This window comes from Myotis myotis, unplaced genomic scaffold (genome assembly GCF_014108235.1).
Source record: "Myotis myotis isolate mMyoMyo1 unplaced genomic scaffold, mMyoMyo1.p scaffold_m19_p_2, whole genome shotgun sequence".
Lineage (NCBI taxonomy): Eukaryota > Metazoa > Chordata > Mammalia > Chiroptera > Vespertilionidae > Myotis > Myotis myotis.
The window spans coordinates 158,675,179-158,691,279 of NW_023416324.1; the positions used below are offsets into that span (position 1 = coordinate 158,675,179).

The window sequence follows — 16,101 nt, forward strand, 5'->3', positions numbered from 1 at the left end:
AAAGAGGAACCCAGCTTCTGAGAGCCTATAGAACCAGGGTGGGGTTGAAGAGGAAAACACTTCCAGTGGGTACTTTGACATTCTGCTTTTCAGTAAATCCTCTCCCAGGCAAGGATATAAGACCCAGATGGTCAATATCAAAGCTTGGACATATGAGAAAAAAGCCAAGAATCAGGCTATAGTCAAAATATGAACTTTTAGTTGCATGCTATAGAAAATACAAGCCAACGGGCTTAAACAAAAGAAGGAACATTATTAGTAGCTCATAATACTGAACATCTCAGAAGTACAACTAGATGCTTTCATCTCCATGTCTCTCTTCCTTAATCCTCAGGATTAACAACAGTTTCAGGTTCATAAAATCCTTGCTGCTAGGCTCTCCTTAGTTTCCAGGATCTCCTGTAAAAGTCCCAAAATCCACATTGATTGACCAGTCCAGGGCCACATATTCATCCCTTAAGCTAGACTTCGTAGACTGAGAGTAAGGCAGGGAATAGATCCCCCACGTTAAATCAGGATGCTATTACGAAAAGAAGGTGGAAAGAGAAGGAAAATAGCAAAATAAAGTGTTCTCTACACAGACACCTCAGTTGACCCTAGTACAGGTAAAGATTTGGCCTCCTGACTCACATACAGTCTGGTGTAATTCATCCAGGAGAGGAAACAGGAAAATAAGGCCAGAGCTCTAAAGAGGAATAACATGTGGGCACCAGCCAAAATATCCTGTGCTGTAAGTCTCCTTTGAACCTCAGGATTCCAGGCGGTTGGGTGGGCGTTCTGGAATTTAAGATCTTGGCCATGTGTCTATCAGAAGATGGACCAGCAATGATTCACACTCATTATTAAGACCTATATGGAAACTTATCACCCATACAATCTAATCCAAGAATCTCAGCCTGGAATTCCACTTTCTCTCAATTGTCTTATAAGCCAAGCATTCTGTCACCTTCCCACAAAACACTAGTTACTTTTGGCATAGAATTTTTGCTTACATACTATCCCACACCCAAAGAGCCATCATTGTTTTCTATCATTGTCCACAGCAAACTTTTAACTTTTTCAAAATTTACTTTCTCCTGAAAGTCTTTTCAAGTCATACCCGCCCCACACACACACACACACACATGCTTTCTGACCATTCTTTCGTCCTCATTTTTGCCATTTATACACCCAGCTTAAGCTTCCAAAGCTCTTCAGTTGACTGAAATAGTAAGGTCAATTATAATTTTCTTTTGTTAACCATTTCTTCCCTTCCCCCCCTAAAATTTATCAACCAACTAACTCATATGCCTCAAAAGTAATACTAACAGGTAATTTATGAGCATACAACACACAATTACCTCCTGACCTCCACGGAGACACTCCCCACCCTGACCCTCCTCACGATGCTCATCAGCTCTCTCTTCACTGTGATTTCCCCCATTATACTACTATAAGCTTCATGAGGGCAGGAACCATGTTTGTATTCAGCACTGTGTCCAGAACGCCTGGCACCTGAATATGTGTAGAATAACGGAATGAATGAGTAGCAGTCTAGTTGATTTGACCTGACAACACTACTTAGAGTCCTTTGCAGAGAATTATTCAACCCTCAATCAAGCACTGGCCAGTGCATTCTAGGCTGTGATTGGGAGAACCTGGGTCACACACCCAACAATCAAGTTTGAATGGGGCATCATGTAAGTAAGTATGGAACTGCCTTCTTCCTCTGTTAGGATGATTGTGCACAAGACATGCTTCCTACTTTCCTCCACCATACACAAACTACTCAGTAGACAAAAAAACAACAAAAAAACAGGCATGCATGATGACAGTACCATGGTAATAACAGAAGCCAAACAAAATTGATCTTTCCAGGAATTTCTGGTACTGTTGGGGGTTGAGAGAGGGGAAGTGAATTGAGGTGAGAGCCAAAGGAGATGCAAAAGATGGAGCCAGAAAATAAGGCTGAGGTTAGAGAAGGGAATTGGTCAAGGATTTTCCCTATACTCTTAGCACAGGAAGTGGGCAAGAAGCAATAGGATCCTTATCTGTGTGAACTCTCCCTCTTAGTCCATGTGAATGGGGTGCTTTGTGCATCTTGTGCCACTGTCCCTCTGTGCTGGGAAGTGATGCCAAGAGTAGAGGGGGAGGGTAAATAATTGATTATTAATGGACACGGTGAAATTTTTAACTTGAAAAATTCAACACTCATATGATTTTACTTATATGCCTGCTGTGAGGATGAAACACTATTCAGGTTAGGATTTGAAGTAAAGAAGAAAATAAAAGATGTCATTCAAGTTGGACCTTGAAGGCTGGATAGGATTTGTGGAAGGGATCTGTTCCTTGGAGGAAATGTAAACTGCAAGGCAAACACACCCAACAATGAAGGTGAATCACAAAAACATTATGTTACGTGGAAAATATTCAGACCAAAAAAAAAAGAATACATAACTGTGTGTTGTATTTATACGATATTCTACCTCTAATGATAGAAAACAGATCAGCGGTGGCCTAGGGCTGCAAGTGAGGGTGGGATTAATTTGGAAGGGACATCGTGGTACCTTTGGGAGTGATGGTAGTGGCAGTTACACAGACATGTACATTTGCCAAAACTCATAACTATACTCTTAAAATGGGTGTATTTTATTCTATGTAAGTTGATTAAGAATACAAAACAATGGAAAGTCCCATGGGTGGGAAAGTACAGGCCTTTCATGGAGATCTGGATGTCACTCAGTTTCTACCCTTTTCCCATTATGGCCTCTTGTGTTGCCATAGTATTATACATGTCTCCACCTCCCACTTTTAAAATATGTCCATTTTCTCAACCTCAGTTTTATACTAGTTAACCTGTTGTAACTAGGGATAGACAACTTAATAGATACTGTCTACTCTGACTCCTACACCTGCGTAGTAGTATATAGTGAAATGGTTAAGAGTTTGGACTCTAGAACCAGACTAACTGGATTTAAATCCCAGTTGCTACCTAATAACTTTATGACCTTTGGAAGTCATTTAATGTGTCTCGATTTCTTCACCTGAAAAAATGGAGATATGAAACATAAATTTATTATGAGGATAACATTAGTTCATATATATAAGGTACTTAGGATACTGCATATGTATATATATAGTAAGTGTTCAGTAAATATTAGTCTTGAGTATTATTCTTTTGTAGGTGAGGAAAGTAAGACTCAGAAAAGCCAAGATGACTTGCCCAAAGTCATATTTAGCCGATAATAAGAAAGGCAACATCTGCCACAGGCATTCTTTCTCTGATGAGGCCAAGGTAACTGTTAAAAGAACCATGTGCCCAGTTGGTTCTCTGGGCACATGTTTTCTAGCTCCTGAGAGCCTAGCCAGGTCAACTGATGGTTTCATAGTAAAGATACTGATCCATAGCCCTTAGTCTTCTGGTGTACTGCTGTCATCATTCTTATATGGAACAGTTGTTTTTTTGTACTTACCCTTCTCTTCAGGTAATGCTCAGCTGTTACTAAAACATTATTGCACTACTAGAGGCCCAGTGCACGAAATTCTTGCACTCATTGTGGGGAGTCCCCTCAGACCGGCCTGTGCCCTCTCACAGTCCAGGAGCCCTCAGGGGATGTCTGACTGCCAGCTTTGGCCCACTGCACTTGCCAGCCATGAGCCCAGCTGCTGGCTCCTGCATTGAGCATCTGCCCCCTGGTGGTCAGTGTGTGTCAGAGTGACCGGTTGTTCTGCCGTTCGGTCGATTTGCATATTAGCCTTTTATTATATAGGACTAGAGGCCCGGTGCACAAAAATTTGTGCACTGGCGGGGGAGGGAGTTAGGGGTGTCCCTCAGCCCCACTTGTGCCCTCTCACCGTCTGGGACCCCTTGGGAGATAACCATCTGCTAGCTTAGGCCCACTCCCCGGGTGGCAGATGGGAGGCCCAATCCCTAGGTGCCTGGCCCGCCTCCCCAGGTCGGGCACACGGCAAGGCCGATCCAGGGGTTGGGGTGCTGCCCCAGGTCGGGTTGCACATGGGACACCCCGGGTGGGTCACACACAGGAAGTCCGGGCGGGCCGGCCAATTGCTGCTGCCCCACCCGGCCGCCCTGGGTCAGGTCACACACAGGATGCCTGGATGGAGGCCAGGCGGGCTGGCCGATCGCTGCTGCCCCGCCTGGCCATCCCGGGTCGGGTCGCACACAGACGCCCGCCACCCTGGGTCACAGATAGCAGGCCCGGATGGTGGCAGGGCATGCAGGATGGTGCTGTCCTGCCCTGCCTGCAGTATGCAAATTAGCTGACATCTTTGTTGGTGATTAGCTTGCATATCACGCTGATTAGCTAATGGGAGGCATAGTGAAGGTATGGTCAATTACCATGTTCATCTATTATTAGATAGGATGGTGATTCCAACTCCCCTGTTCCTTAACAAATTGGTGGAAGTTTTATAATAAGTTTATTCCGTGTTTTGAGTATTTACTGAAAATTAAATATGTGCTCATAATAAAAACTTGACATGTAGCCCTAACAGTTTTGCTCAGTGGATAGACCAGCCGTGGTCTATCCAGATCCGGCCCGTTTGAAATGAATAAAACTAAAAAAAAAAAAAAGACTACCCTTTTATGTAATAATGTTTACTTTGAATTTATATTAGTTCACACAAACACTCCATCCATGCTTTTGTTCCGGCCCTCCGGTCCAGTTTAAGAACCCATTGTGGCCCTCAAGTCAAAAAGTTTGCCCACCCCTGGGATAGACTGTCTGCTTGCTGCTTCGATTCCAGTCAAGGGCATGTACCTTGGTTGCGGGTTTGATCCCCAATAGGGGGCATGCAGGAGGCAGCTGATTGATGTTTTTCTCTCATCGATGTTTCTAACTCTCTATCCCTTTCCCTTCCTCTCTGTAAAAATCAATAAAATACATATTTTTTTAAAAATTGACATGTAAAATATGATATTTATTTATTTTTTTAAATATATTTATTTATTGATTTCAGAGAGGAAGGGAGAGGGAGAGAGAGATAGAAACATCAGTGATGAGAGAGAATCATTGACTGGCTGCCTCCTGCACGCCCCCTACTGGGGATCGAGCCTGCAACCCAGGCATGTGCCCTTGGCCGGAATCAAACCTGGGACCCTTCAGTCCGTAGGCCGATGCTCTATCTACTGAGCCAAACAGGCCAGGACTAAAATATGATATTTAGCTGTAGCTTTCTTAAAAGATCACAAAGGAAATATTTCCCCCCAAAAATCCAAAACTTCTCTTTTTCTTTCATAAAGAGAAAATTAACATTTTATCCTATGAAAACCACAATTCTTATGACATGTCTACCCTACCACTATTAAGTAAAATCTTCTAGCACATTTTAAAACAAATTCTACTAATATTTCTCTGTTTGCCTGTTTGTTTCTTTGTCTTAATCTGGAAGGTTATTTTTCTTTTTAAGTCAGAACACAGAACATTGATTATAGTTATAGCTCAAAGAAAGAAATTATATTGGCCCTTTATCCTATAGTTATACTATAGTTTTCAGTAATTTGCTTTTCAATATATAGGTTTAAGTTCAACCAATTACATAAAAGCCTTAAATTCTATGGTCCTCAATGGTAGATTTTTTAAAAAGTGACCTATGTCTTTTCACTTTATTTGAAAGTTCTTTTGTTTGTTTGTTTGCTTATTTGTTTTTGTTTGAGTGTAGAACTTAGATCTTTATGTTTTTATCCTAAATCAGCCTTATCCAGCTTGGCTAAAACTTCCAGTACAGCCATAGTGGGAACAGACTTCTTGTCTTGTTCATGATCTTAGGGGGAAAGCAGTCAGTCTTTTTTTAAAATAAATTTTGATTGATTTCAGAGAGGAAGGGAAAAGGAGAGATAGAAACATTAATGATGAGAGAGAATCATTGATTGGCTGCCTCCTGCACACCCCCTACTAAGGATCAAGCCCGCAACCTGAGCATGTGCCCTTGATTGGAATCAAACCGGGGACCCTTCAGTCCGCAGGCCAATGCTCCATCCACAGGCTGATACTCTATCCACTGACCAGCTAGGACAGCAGTCAGTCTTTTACAATTAAGTATGATGTTACTAATGTAGGTTTTTCATAGATGTCCTTTATAGCATTGAGGAAGTTCCCTTTTATTCTTAAATGGCTGAGAGTTTTTATCTGGGATGGAGGTTGGAGATTATAAACATGTTTTCTGTAACAATGGAGATGATCATATGGTTTCTCTTTTGTAGCATGTTAATGTAGTCAAATGCTAAACTAACTTTGCATTCCTGGGATAAACTGAACTTGGTCACAGTGTGTTTTTCTTTTTGTAGATAGCTAGATTTGATTAGAGATACAGTGGAAGCGAGCACCCCTACACTTAGAGGCGGGATCGTGCCTTACTCTTTCTTGGTGCCTCAGTGACCTCTAGCCCTGGGTAGGTCCCACATGAAAGACCAGCTGCTGAGTGCCCACTGCCTCCTCTTGACCCATGTCAGGGGCACTCAGGAAGCAGAGCCAGGAGCCTAGTGATGCTTCTGTAGGGCATACCCATTAAGAGCACAGGCTTTGCACCCCTTGCTAGCTGTATGGCCCTGAAAAGATACTTTTGTTTTCTGTGCCTCAGTTTCCCCAAAAATGAAATGGGGTAGTAGTACTACTTGTTGTGAAGATTAGATTCGATAATAAATTATTTAGCATTGTTCCCCAAAGGGAATAAAATAACTAGGGAGGTTTAGTAATTATTATCATTACTTTGTTTTGTACAAGGGCTTTGTGACCCATAAGACCCTGTAAAAATAAGGGATTGGCCATAACTGTTACAATAAGACTCCACCCACAGCCTCATGTATTTCTTCCTCCCACTCCCCTCCGTTTGAGTTTTGGTAGCGAGACGCTTCCACAAAAACAGTAGCACAGAGAAAGATGGTGCAGATTATAAAGGCACGTAGTGCCTCACTCCTTCCCCAAATCCCATCTCAGAAAACACCAAGAACGGCTCTGGCTTACAAACCCATCCCTCCCGGGGCACCACCGGATGGTAATGCACCTGTAGAAGTCTTGTCTCGGCCTTTGGTGAGATATCTCTCCTTTCCTTCCCTAATTTCAAGAAAGTCCTTCCTACCCCAGGTACAATTTAAGTACCACGTAAAGCCCCTAGCTTACCAGGGCTGCTGCTAACACATGAAGTACCCCAGCATAAATTAGAAAAAGGGGCCTCTTCCTCAAGTCACGTTCCTTCCACTTTATTAGATCAAGATTGTTTACTGCCCTTTCTCTGTGCAAAAACCTACATAACCATATGTGGCAGCCCTGCGGCTTATACTCAGAATATTCATCTCTGTTCCTCTTTAGGTCCTGAAGCACCTACGTCACCTAAACTTTACCAACAATATGGGGGAACAGGTGACTTTTGATGAATGTGGTGACTTGGTGGGGAACTATTCCATCATCAACTGGCACCTCTCTCCAGAGGATGGCTCCATTGTGTTTAAGGAAGTTGGATATTACAACGTCTATGCCAAGAAAGGGGAAAGGCTCTTCATCAATGAGAAGAAAATCCTGTGGAGTGGGTTCTCCAGAGAGGTATGTGCTGCCCATCTGAACACCAGATGCCTCCACCATGGCAGGAAATGTGCTGGGCTTTGGAGGGCCTTGGACTGTTCACCACTGGACTTCCAGAATTAGTCCACTTCCCTCAGCTCACTCTGCATCGCCAGGCTCCCCATGAAATCCATGAGTGTTTGGTGTACAGCAGCGAATCCTTGGGACCTGAGCCCCATGCTTATTATTTTAAAACAATTTTATTCTTTACAAATATGACTCCCTGGTTAGTAATAGTTTCCTTAACTAAAACTTTCCCCAACTGGAGCAAAATATTTAAGCAAACATAAACATCAATCAAGGCAGGGCCTGGGTAATTAATTCACAAAGAGGTAGTTCCCTATGATTCAAACATCACAGGGCTGCTGACTTATTAACCAAAATGACCATTTATTTTTCTCCCTGGGAGATCTGTAACACATAGGAGGATGTTTGTGACCATGATCAGGGTCCTACCCCTTGAATATCACTGCATTTAGACGCCTGGTTAATAATCAGAAGCCTCTCACCCAGTGAATATGCTCTCCAGGAAAAGACACATGATATGCTAAAATGATGACCATTTTGTGGTGATTGAGTCCCAGATGTAATAGGCTACTGAGGACCCAGGTCCTCTGTAATACAAATCCTGGACAAGAGTTAAATCCTCTTTAACTCTCCCGAGATGCCTGGATGAAGCCCACTGCATTACTCTTTGCGTTTGCCTTCCTAGTATCACTTTTGAGTCTCTTGAACTATTTTATAAAACGTGACCAAAGATTCAACTTCATCTTTTACCAAATGCTCCTTAGGTTGGTTGGTGGGTTTCTTAACAGATACTATAATTTTATTGGTTCCCAATGTGTAGGATAGTTACCCGTGCAGAGGTCTACTATAGATAGTGAAGCTTATCCAGTGTGCGAGTCATTGCTAGCCTCTACCTCAGAAAATGGATTCTCAATTTTAAACATGTCACAACCCTTTCCAGAGATTTGGGGCTTCCAGAGGTTATACAACCCTGTCCACTAATTATACCCTTGTCTAACTTATCACAAGTTTCAACTGACTATAATCTAAATTGATCAGCTATACCGGTGATGGCAAACCTATGACACGCGTGTCAGAGATGACACGTGAACTTATTTTTTAGGTTGATTTTTCTTTGTTAAATGGCATTTAAATATATAAAATAAATATCAAAAATATAAGTCTTTGTTTTACTATGGTTGCAAATATCAAAAAATTTCTATATGTGACACAGCACCAGAGTTAAGTTAGCGTTTTTCAAAATGCTGACACGCCGAGCTCAAAAGGTATGCCATCACTGAGCTATGCTATCACTGATTCCCTGCTGTTAAATCACCCAGGTTATCTTTTACCTCCATTAATGTACATAATTGATTGTCTCTAATAGGTGTATGTCTCGTCTCCCTTCTTGCATGGAAACTATTTCCTGTATAGTTCTCTATAACCTAAAACAGTCTGTGCACACTGTAGGTTTAAACATTGGAAAATGAATAATAAGGATTCTTTATGAACTCAATCATTTATGTTCCTGAGGTAGATGACAGAGTTATAAATTAAATCTAATTTTTCCACAGAAACATTACTTCAAACTTAGTACACATAGGCACTCAACAAATATTAGGGTCTAATCCACTTTCTTCTGCATTTTTTAATAGAAATGGCCACAAAGATGTCATCTATATTTAACTATAAATAATGTATTAATAATTTCCCTACATAGCTCACAAAGTTAACAAAATCAAGGATGCAAAAATTAGTAATGCAAACTGTTATTAATATAGCATTTATGTATATAAAAGCCCAGTGACCATGATGGCAGATTGACCAGAACGACTGGTCACTATGATGTGCACTGACCACCAGAGGGCAGACACTAATAGAGGAGCTACCCCCTGGTGGTCAGTGCGTTCCCACAGGGGAAGTGCTGCTCAGCCAGAGGTCGGGCTCATGGCTGGCTAGAGTAGCAGCGATGGCAGGAGTCTCTCCCACCTCCACAGCAGCGCTAAGGAGCAGCGAGCCAAATGGTCAGGAGCAAGCAGGCAGGCAGTTAGGAGTGAGCAGGCAGGAGGTAATGAGTGAGGGGTCCCAGATTGCAAGAGGGTGCAGGCTGGGCTGAGAGCCCTCCTTCTCCTGTGCACAAATTTTGTGCATCGGGCCTCTAGTTATAATATATTAATCAATGTCTCAGTTCACTTTCTAATGAAGCACTTTAGAGCCAAAGGGTCTTTTTTTGAGCTAGAGGGGCTTTAAATATCTTTGTATCCAACACCCTAATTTGAAGGGTCTTTTTTGGAGCTAGAGGGGCTTTAAATATCTTTGTATCCAATACCCCAATTTGAAGTTGATGACACAGGTTTAGGAGGGCAAAGGTGACTTCCAAGACAGGACAGATGGTCAGTATAAGAGTTGAGACTAGGATCCAAGTGCTGTGACTCAGACCCTAGTGCTCCATCTTCTACACTATACTCTCTGTAATTATTTCCTTATTTTATTACAACAAATAAGAAGAAAAAGAAACATCATCTTTGTGGTCTTGGAATTCAGATGGGCTTCCTTGGCCAGAATTGGATAGGCATCTTTGATGAAGCTATTCAGAAGAATTAAAGATACTTGCTGGCTTTTTGCAAAATGGATTTTTCTTGGTGGTTTCCCAGTCCACTCCTTTGGTGATAGGATTTCTCTTTAGCTAAGGGATGCAGAAGGAGGCAGTAAGAGGGCTCAGAGGTTGGCATTATTCTAATTCTTCACTACTATAAAGCAGTATTTTGGTACAATGAAAAGTACAGACTTTGGAATACTTACCTGGGTGTGAATCCAAGCTCTCCAATAAGTCACTATATGACCTTGAGCTTTTTTTTAACGATTATGAAGAAAAAGTTGGCATGACAGAGACTGCTAGAGGCCCCCAATATTTGTTCTCCCTTTTTTCTTTAATAATAGAACTCAATTTTAACTGGGCACATGACCACCCAGAATAAAAAAATTTCCCAGTCTCAAGTAAGTATGGCCACATGACTAAATCCTGCAGAATGGGATGCAAGTGGCAGTGTTATGTGATGGAATCTGGGAACCTTCTTTTAAGAAAGTGCCTTTAAGAATCCTTTGCTCTCTTCTTCGTCTTTTCCTTGATCCTGCTTCCTAGAAAACAGATGCCCGTCAGGTAGCAGCTAGACTTGGTGTACACGGGGTTTTTTGCTGAGTGGCCTCAGACCTTGTACTGACATGGAGATTGAACCTATATAAATCTGGTGAACACCATTCACCCTACCTGGTGACACACTGAAAACTTGCCTCATACCACCAGAGGCTCTTTCAGTAACTGAGCCTAATAGGCAGCCAGCAGGTGGAGGCAGGCAGAAATGGACCTAGGGGTCCCTTAGGCCTTTTTGCTGATATGTCCCCAGGCTTGGTGCTGGTGGAATCCTGCCTTAGTGCACACCTTGGTCCTTCCCACACACATTCAGGCCCAGCAGAGGCAGCCACAAAGTGACAGGTAGCTCAGGACCAGTCACAGGCAGTGTCTGATATTGACCTGCACCAGAGTTCCTCCTAAGAGGCCCTAGAACCAACACCCCCAGTGGCCAGGAACCAATTAGTTTTCGCAAGTGGCATATCCAAAGGGAGATCTCGGCAGGCACCAGAATCTGCTGAAGCAAATTTTGCTTAGTGTGGTCAGTACCTACACAGCAACTCATACACTGTGCTCAAGGTTGAACCTCACAGCCAGCCAGCCTGAGAGCTGAACTCACCCACAAATGGGCCAATAGCAATAAAAAGTCAATTACAACAGAGGAACGCACATAACCCATATAAGGAACATTCCTAGAGTACCCAACTCAGGTTATCAAGGAGACTGCACCACTAGATCCCACAGGACACCTATTATATAAGGACACCTACCAATACTAGAAGACATAGCATATCTACTTAATTCATAGAAACAAATACAAAAAGGCAGCCAAAGTTGGAAGACAAAGAAACATGCCCCAAGTGAAAGAATAGGAGAAATCTCTAGAAAAAGGGCTAAATGAAATGGAGGCAAGCAATTTACCAGATATACAATTCAAAAAACATGGTTATAAGGATGCTAAAGAAACTGAGTAAGAACTATAAGGAACTTATTGAGAACTCCAACAGCATGAAAATAGCCATAGAAACCATAAAAAAGAATCAGTCAGAAATGAAGAATACAGTATCTGAAGTGAAGGAATCACTAAAGAAATAAATAGTAGGTTGGATGAAGCAGAGGATCAAATCAACAATTTGGAAGACAAGGTAGCAGAAAACACCCAATCAGAGCAGCAAAAAGAAAAAAGAATCCAAACATGTATGGATAGTTTAAGGGACCTTTGAGACAAAAAAAATATATAACAATATCTGCATCATAGGGGTACCAGAAGGAAAAGAAAGAAAACAACAAATCAAGAACCTACTTGAAGAAATAATGGCTGAAAATTTCCCTAACCTGGTAAAGAGAAAAGCCACTCAAGTCCAGAAAGGGCAGAAAGACCCAAACAAAATGAACCCAAAGAGGCCCATACCAAGACACATCATAATTAAAATGGCAAAGTTTAAAGACAAAGAGAGAATCTTAAAAGCAGCAAGAAAAAGACAGTTAATGGCCTACAAAGGAGCTCCCATAGGACTTTCAGCTGATTTCTCAATAAAAACATTTCAGGCCTGAAGGAACTGGTATAAAATATTCAAAGTGAAGAAGCAAAGACCTACAGCTAAGACTACTATACCTAGCAAGGCTATCATTTTATTTTTTTTAACTTTTTTTTATTGCTTAAAATATTACAGAGTAGTACATTTGTCTCCTTTTTCCCCCCTTGACCTTCCCCAGCCTCCCCTACCCCTCAGTGTCTTGTGTCCATTGGTTATGCTTATATGCATGCATACAAGTCCTTTGGTTGATCTCTTACCTCCCCCCCCACACAACCCTCCCCAGCCTTCCTGCTGTAGTTTGGCAGTCTGTTTAATGCTGCTCTGCCTCTGTATCTATTTTTGTTCATCAGTTTAGATTGGTCTTTATTATCCATAAATGAGTGAGATCATGTGGTATTTTTCTTTCACTGCCTGGCTTATTTCACTTAGCATAATGCTCTCCAATTCCATCCATGCTGTTGCAAATGGTAAGAATTCCTTCTTTTTTACAGCAGCATAGTATTCCATTGTGTATATGTACCACAGTTTTCTAATCCATTCATCCGTTGATGGGCACTTAGATTGTTTCCAAATCTTAGCTATGGTGAATTGTGCTGCTATGAACATAGGGGTGCATATATCCTTTCTGATTGGCGTTTCTGGTTTCTTGAGATATATTCCTAGCAGTGGGATCAATGGGTCAAATGGGAGTTCCATTTTTAACTTTTTGAGGAAACTCCATACTGTCTTCCATAGTGGCTGCACCAGTCTGCATTCCCACCAACAGTGCATGAGTGTTACTTTTTCTCCACATCCTCTCCAGCACTTGGTCGTTTTTTTTGATTTGTTGATGATAGCCATTCTGACAGGTGTGAGGTGGTACCTCATTGTTGTTTTCATTTGCATCTCTCGGATGATTAGTGACTTTGAGCATGTTTTCATATGTCTCTTGGCTTTCTGAATGTCCTCTTTTGAAAGGTGTCCATTTAGGTCCTTTGCCCATTTTTTGATTGGATTGTTTATCTTTCTTTTGTTAAGTTGTATGAGTTCCCTATAAATGTTGGAGATTAAACCCTTATCAGAGATAACATTGGCAAATATCTTCTCCCATGCAGTGGGCTTTCTTGTTGTTTTGTTGATGGTTTCTTTTGCTGTGCAGAAGCTTTTTATTTTGATGTAGTCCCATTCGTTTATTTTCTCTTTAGTTTCCAATGCTCTAGGACAGTGATGGCGAACCTTTTGAGCTCAGCATGTCAGCATTTTGAAAAACCCTAACTTAACTCTGGTGCCGTGTCACATATAGAAATTTTTTGATATTTGCAACCATAGTAAAACAAAGACTTATATTTTTGATATTTATTTTATATATTTAAATGCCATTTAACAAAGAAAAATCAACCAAAAAGATGAGTTTGTGTGTCACCTCTGACATGCGTGTCAAAGGTTCGCCATCACTGCCCTAGGAGATGTATCAGTGAAGAAATTGCAAGGCTATCATTTTAAATTGAAGGAGAAATAAAGAGCTTTCCAGAAAAGAAAAGGTTCAAGGAGTTCATTACCACCAAACCAGTGTTACAAGAAATGTTAAAGGATCTTCTTAAAGAAAAAGAAAAAATAATAATAATAAAAAACAACAGAAGAACATAGTTACAAAGAATAAAATGGCAATAATATGTAACTTCAATAATCACTTTAAATATAAATGGTTTAAATGTTCTAATCAAAAGAATAAGGTAGCTGAATGGATACGAAAGCAAGACCCATACATATGCAATCTACAAGAGACCCACCTCAGAATGAAAAATACACAAAGACTAAAAAGTAAAGAGATGGAAAAAGATATTTCATGCAAATAGAAATGAAAACAAAAGCTGGGGAGAGCATTTGAGATCTTGCTCCCCATAATGTTGTCAATTTGGCTCAAATAAACCCTTATAAAAATTCAAAAAACAAACAAACAAAAAGCTGGGACAGCAATACTTATATCTGACAAAATAGATTTAAAAATAAAGGCTATAATAAAAAACCAAAAAAGGACACTACATAATGACAAAGGAATCAATCCAACAAGCTGTATAACCCTTCTAAACATTTGTGCAGCCAACTTAGGAGCACCGACCTAAATATGTAAAGCAAATCTTGATTGACATAAAGGGAGAGATCAACAGTAATACAGTCATTGTAGGGGATTTTAACACCCCTTTGACCTCAATATATAGATCTTCCAGACAGAAAATTAATCAGAAAACAGCAGCCTTAAATGACACACTATATCAAATGTATTTAATTTGTATCATCAGAGTATTCTACCCCAAAGCAATGGGATTTATGTTCTTTTCAAGTGCTTATGGAACATTTTCTAGGATAGACAACATGTTAGAACACAGAACAAGTTTCAATAAATTTAAGAAGATTGAAATCATATCAAGCATCTTCTCTGACCATTATGGTATGAAACTTGAAATCAATCACAAGAAAAAACTGAAAAACACACAAAGACATGGAGGCTACATGTTACAAAACAATGAATGGGTTAACAATGATATCAAGGAAAAAATCAAAAGATACCTTGAAACAAATGAAAATGAGAATACAACAAGCCAAAACATATGAGACACTGTAAAAGCAGACCTAAGAGGGAAATTCACAGCATTACAGGCCTACCTCAAAAAACAAGAAAAATCTCATATCAACAATCTAACTTTACACTTAAAGCAACTTGACAAAGAACAACAACAAAACCCAAAGTGAGTACAAAAAAAGAAATAATAAAAGATGAGAGTAGAAATAAATAAAATAGAATCTAAAAGAAACAACACAAAAGATCAATAAACCAAGAATGGTTCTTTGAAAAGATAAACAAGATTGACAAACTTTTATTCAGACTCATCAAGAAAAAAAAAGAGAAATGACCCAAATAAATAAAATCATAAATGAAAGAGGAGAAGTAACAACTGCCACCACAGAAATACAAAGAATTGTAATAAAATACTGTGAACACTATATGCCAACAAATTGGACAATCTGAACAAAATATATAAATGCCTAGAAGCATGCAATCTTCCAAAACTGAATCAGGAAGAAACAGAAAATCTGAAAGACTAATTACAACTAATGAAATTGAATCAGTAATCAAAATTTTCCCAGTAAACAATAGCCCTGGACCAGATGGCTTCACAGGTAAATTTTACCAAACATTCAAAGAACTAACACTTGTTCTTCTTAAATAATTCCAAACAATTCAAGGTGAGTCCAGCCAGCATGCCTCAGTGGTTGAGCATTGACCCATGAACCAGGAGGTCATGGTTCAATTCCTGGTCAGTGCACGTGCCGGGGTTGCAGGCTTGATCCCCAGTATGGGGGAAACAGGAGGCAGCCAATCAATGATTCTCTCTCATCATCAGTGTTTCTATCTCTCTTCCTCTCCCTTCCTCTCTGAAATAAATAAAAACATATTTTTTTAAAAAGTCAAGAGGAGGGAGAGACCATGCCATCTTGAAAAGGAGAGTGGCTGTGATAGAAAGCCCAGCCTTACCTTCAACTGGGGAGGCATCGGATACCTCCTGGGACCCTACAACCACAATGCCCAGGGACCAGCTGCCTCAGCTGCAAACCCACAAACACAGAGATTCCAGCCTCCCTGACTGCAGGTACCAAAAAGTTTGTCCAAGGGGAGACAAAGTGGAGCTGAGTACGTGCACAGGTGCTGTACCTTCTCACGGAACAGATAGAAGGAACAGCTGAATTGAATAACATCCACCTTGAATTGGCAAATTAAACACAGCTGGTAAGGCAATCCATGGATGGAAAGGTCAGAGATCAACTAGAGAGAGCTCTGCCTCCTCAGATTCATCTGGGTGTTTGTTGTTTGCATTTTTTGGATTAGTTGTTG

The 16,101-nt window shown here is 40.7% G+C and overlaps 1 protein-coding gene across 2 annotated transcripts in view; it reads left to right on the top strand.

Moving 5' to 3' along the window:
• CASR (calcium sensing receptor) overlaps positions 1 to 16,101 on the top strand; it is a 94,053-nt gene that overhangs the window by 60,473 nt on the left and 17,479 nt on the right. For both annotated transcript variants that reach the window (XM_036352617.1, XM_036352618.1), the window contains exon 5: positions 7,308 to 7,538. In XM_036352617.1, coding sequence (XP_036208510.1) covers positions 7,308 to 7,538 — 231 coding nt within the window. The remainder of the gene's footprint in view (positions 1 to 7,307; positions 7,539 to 16,101) is intronic.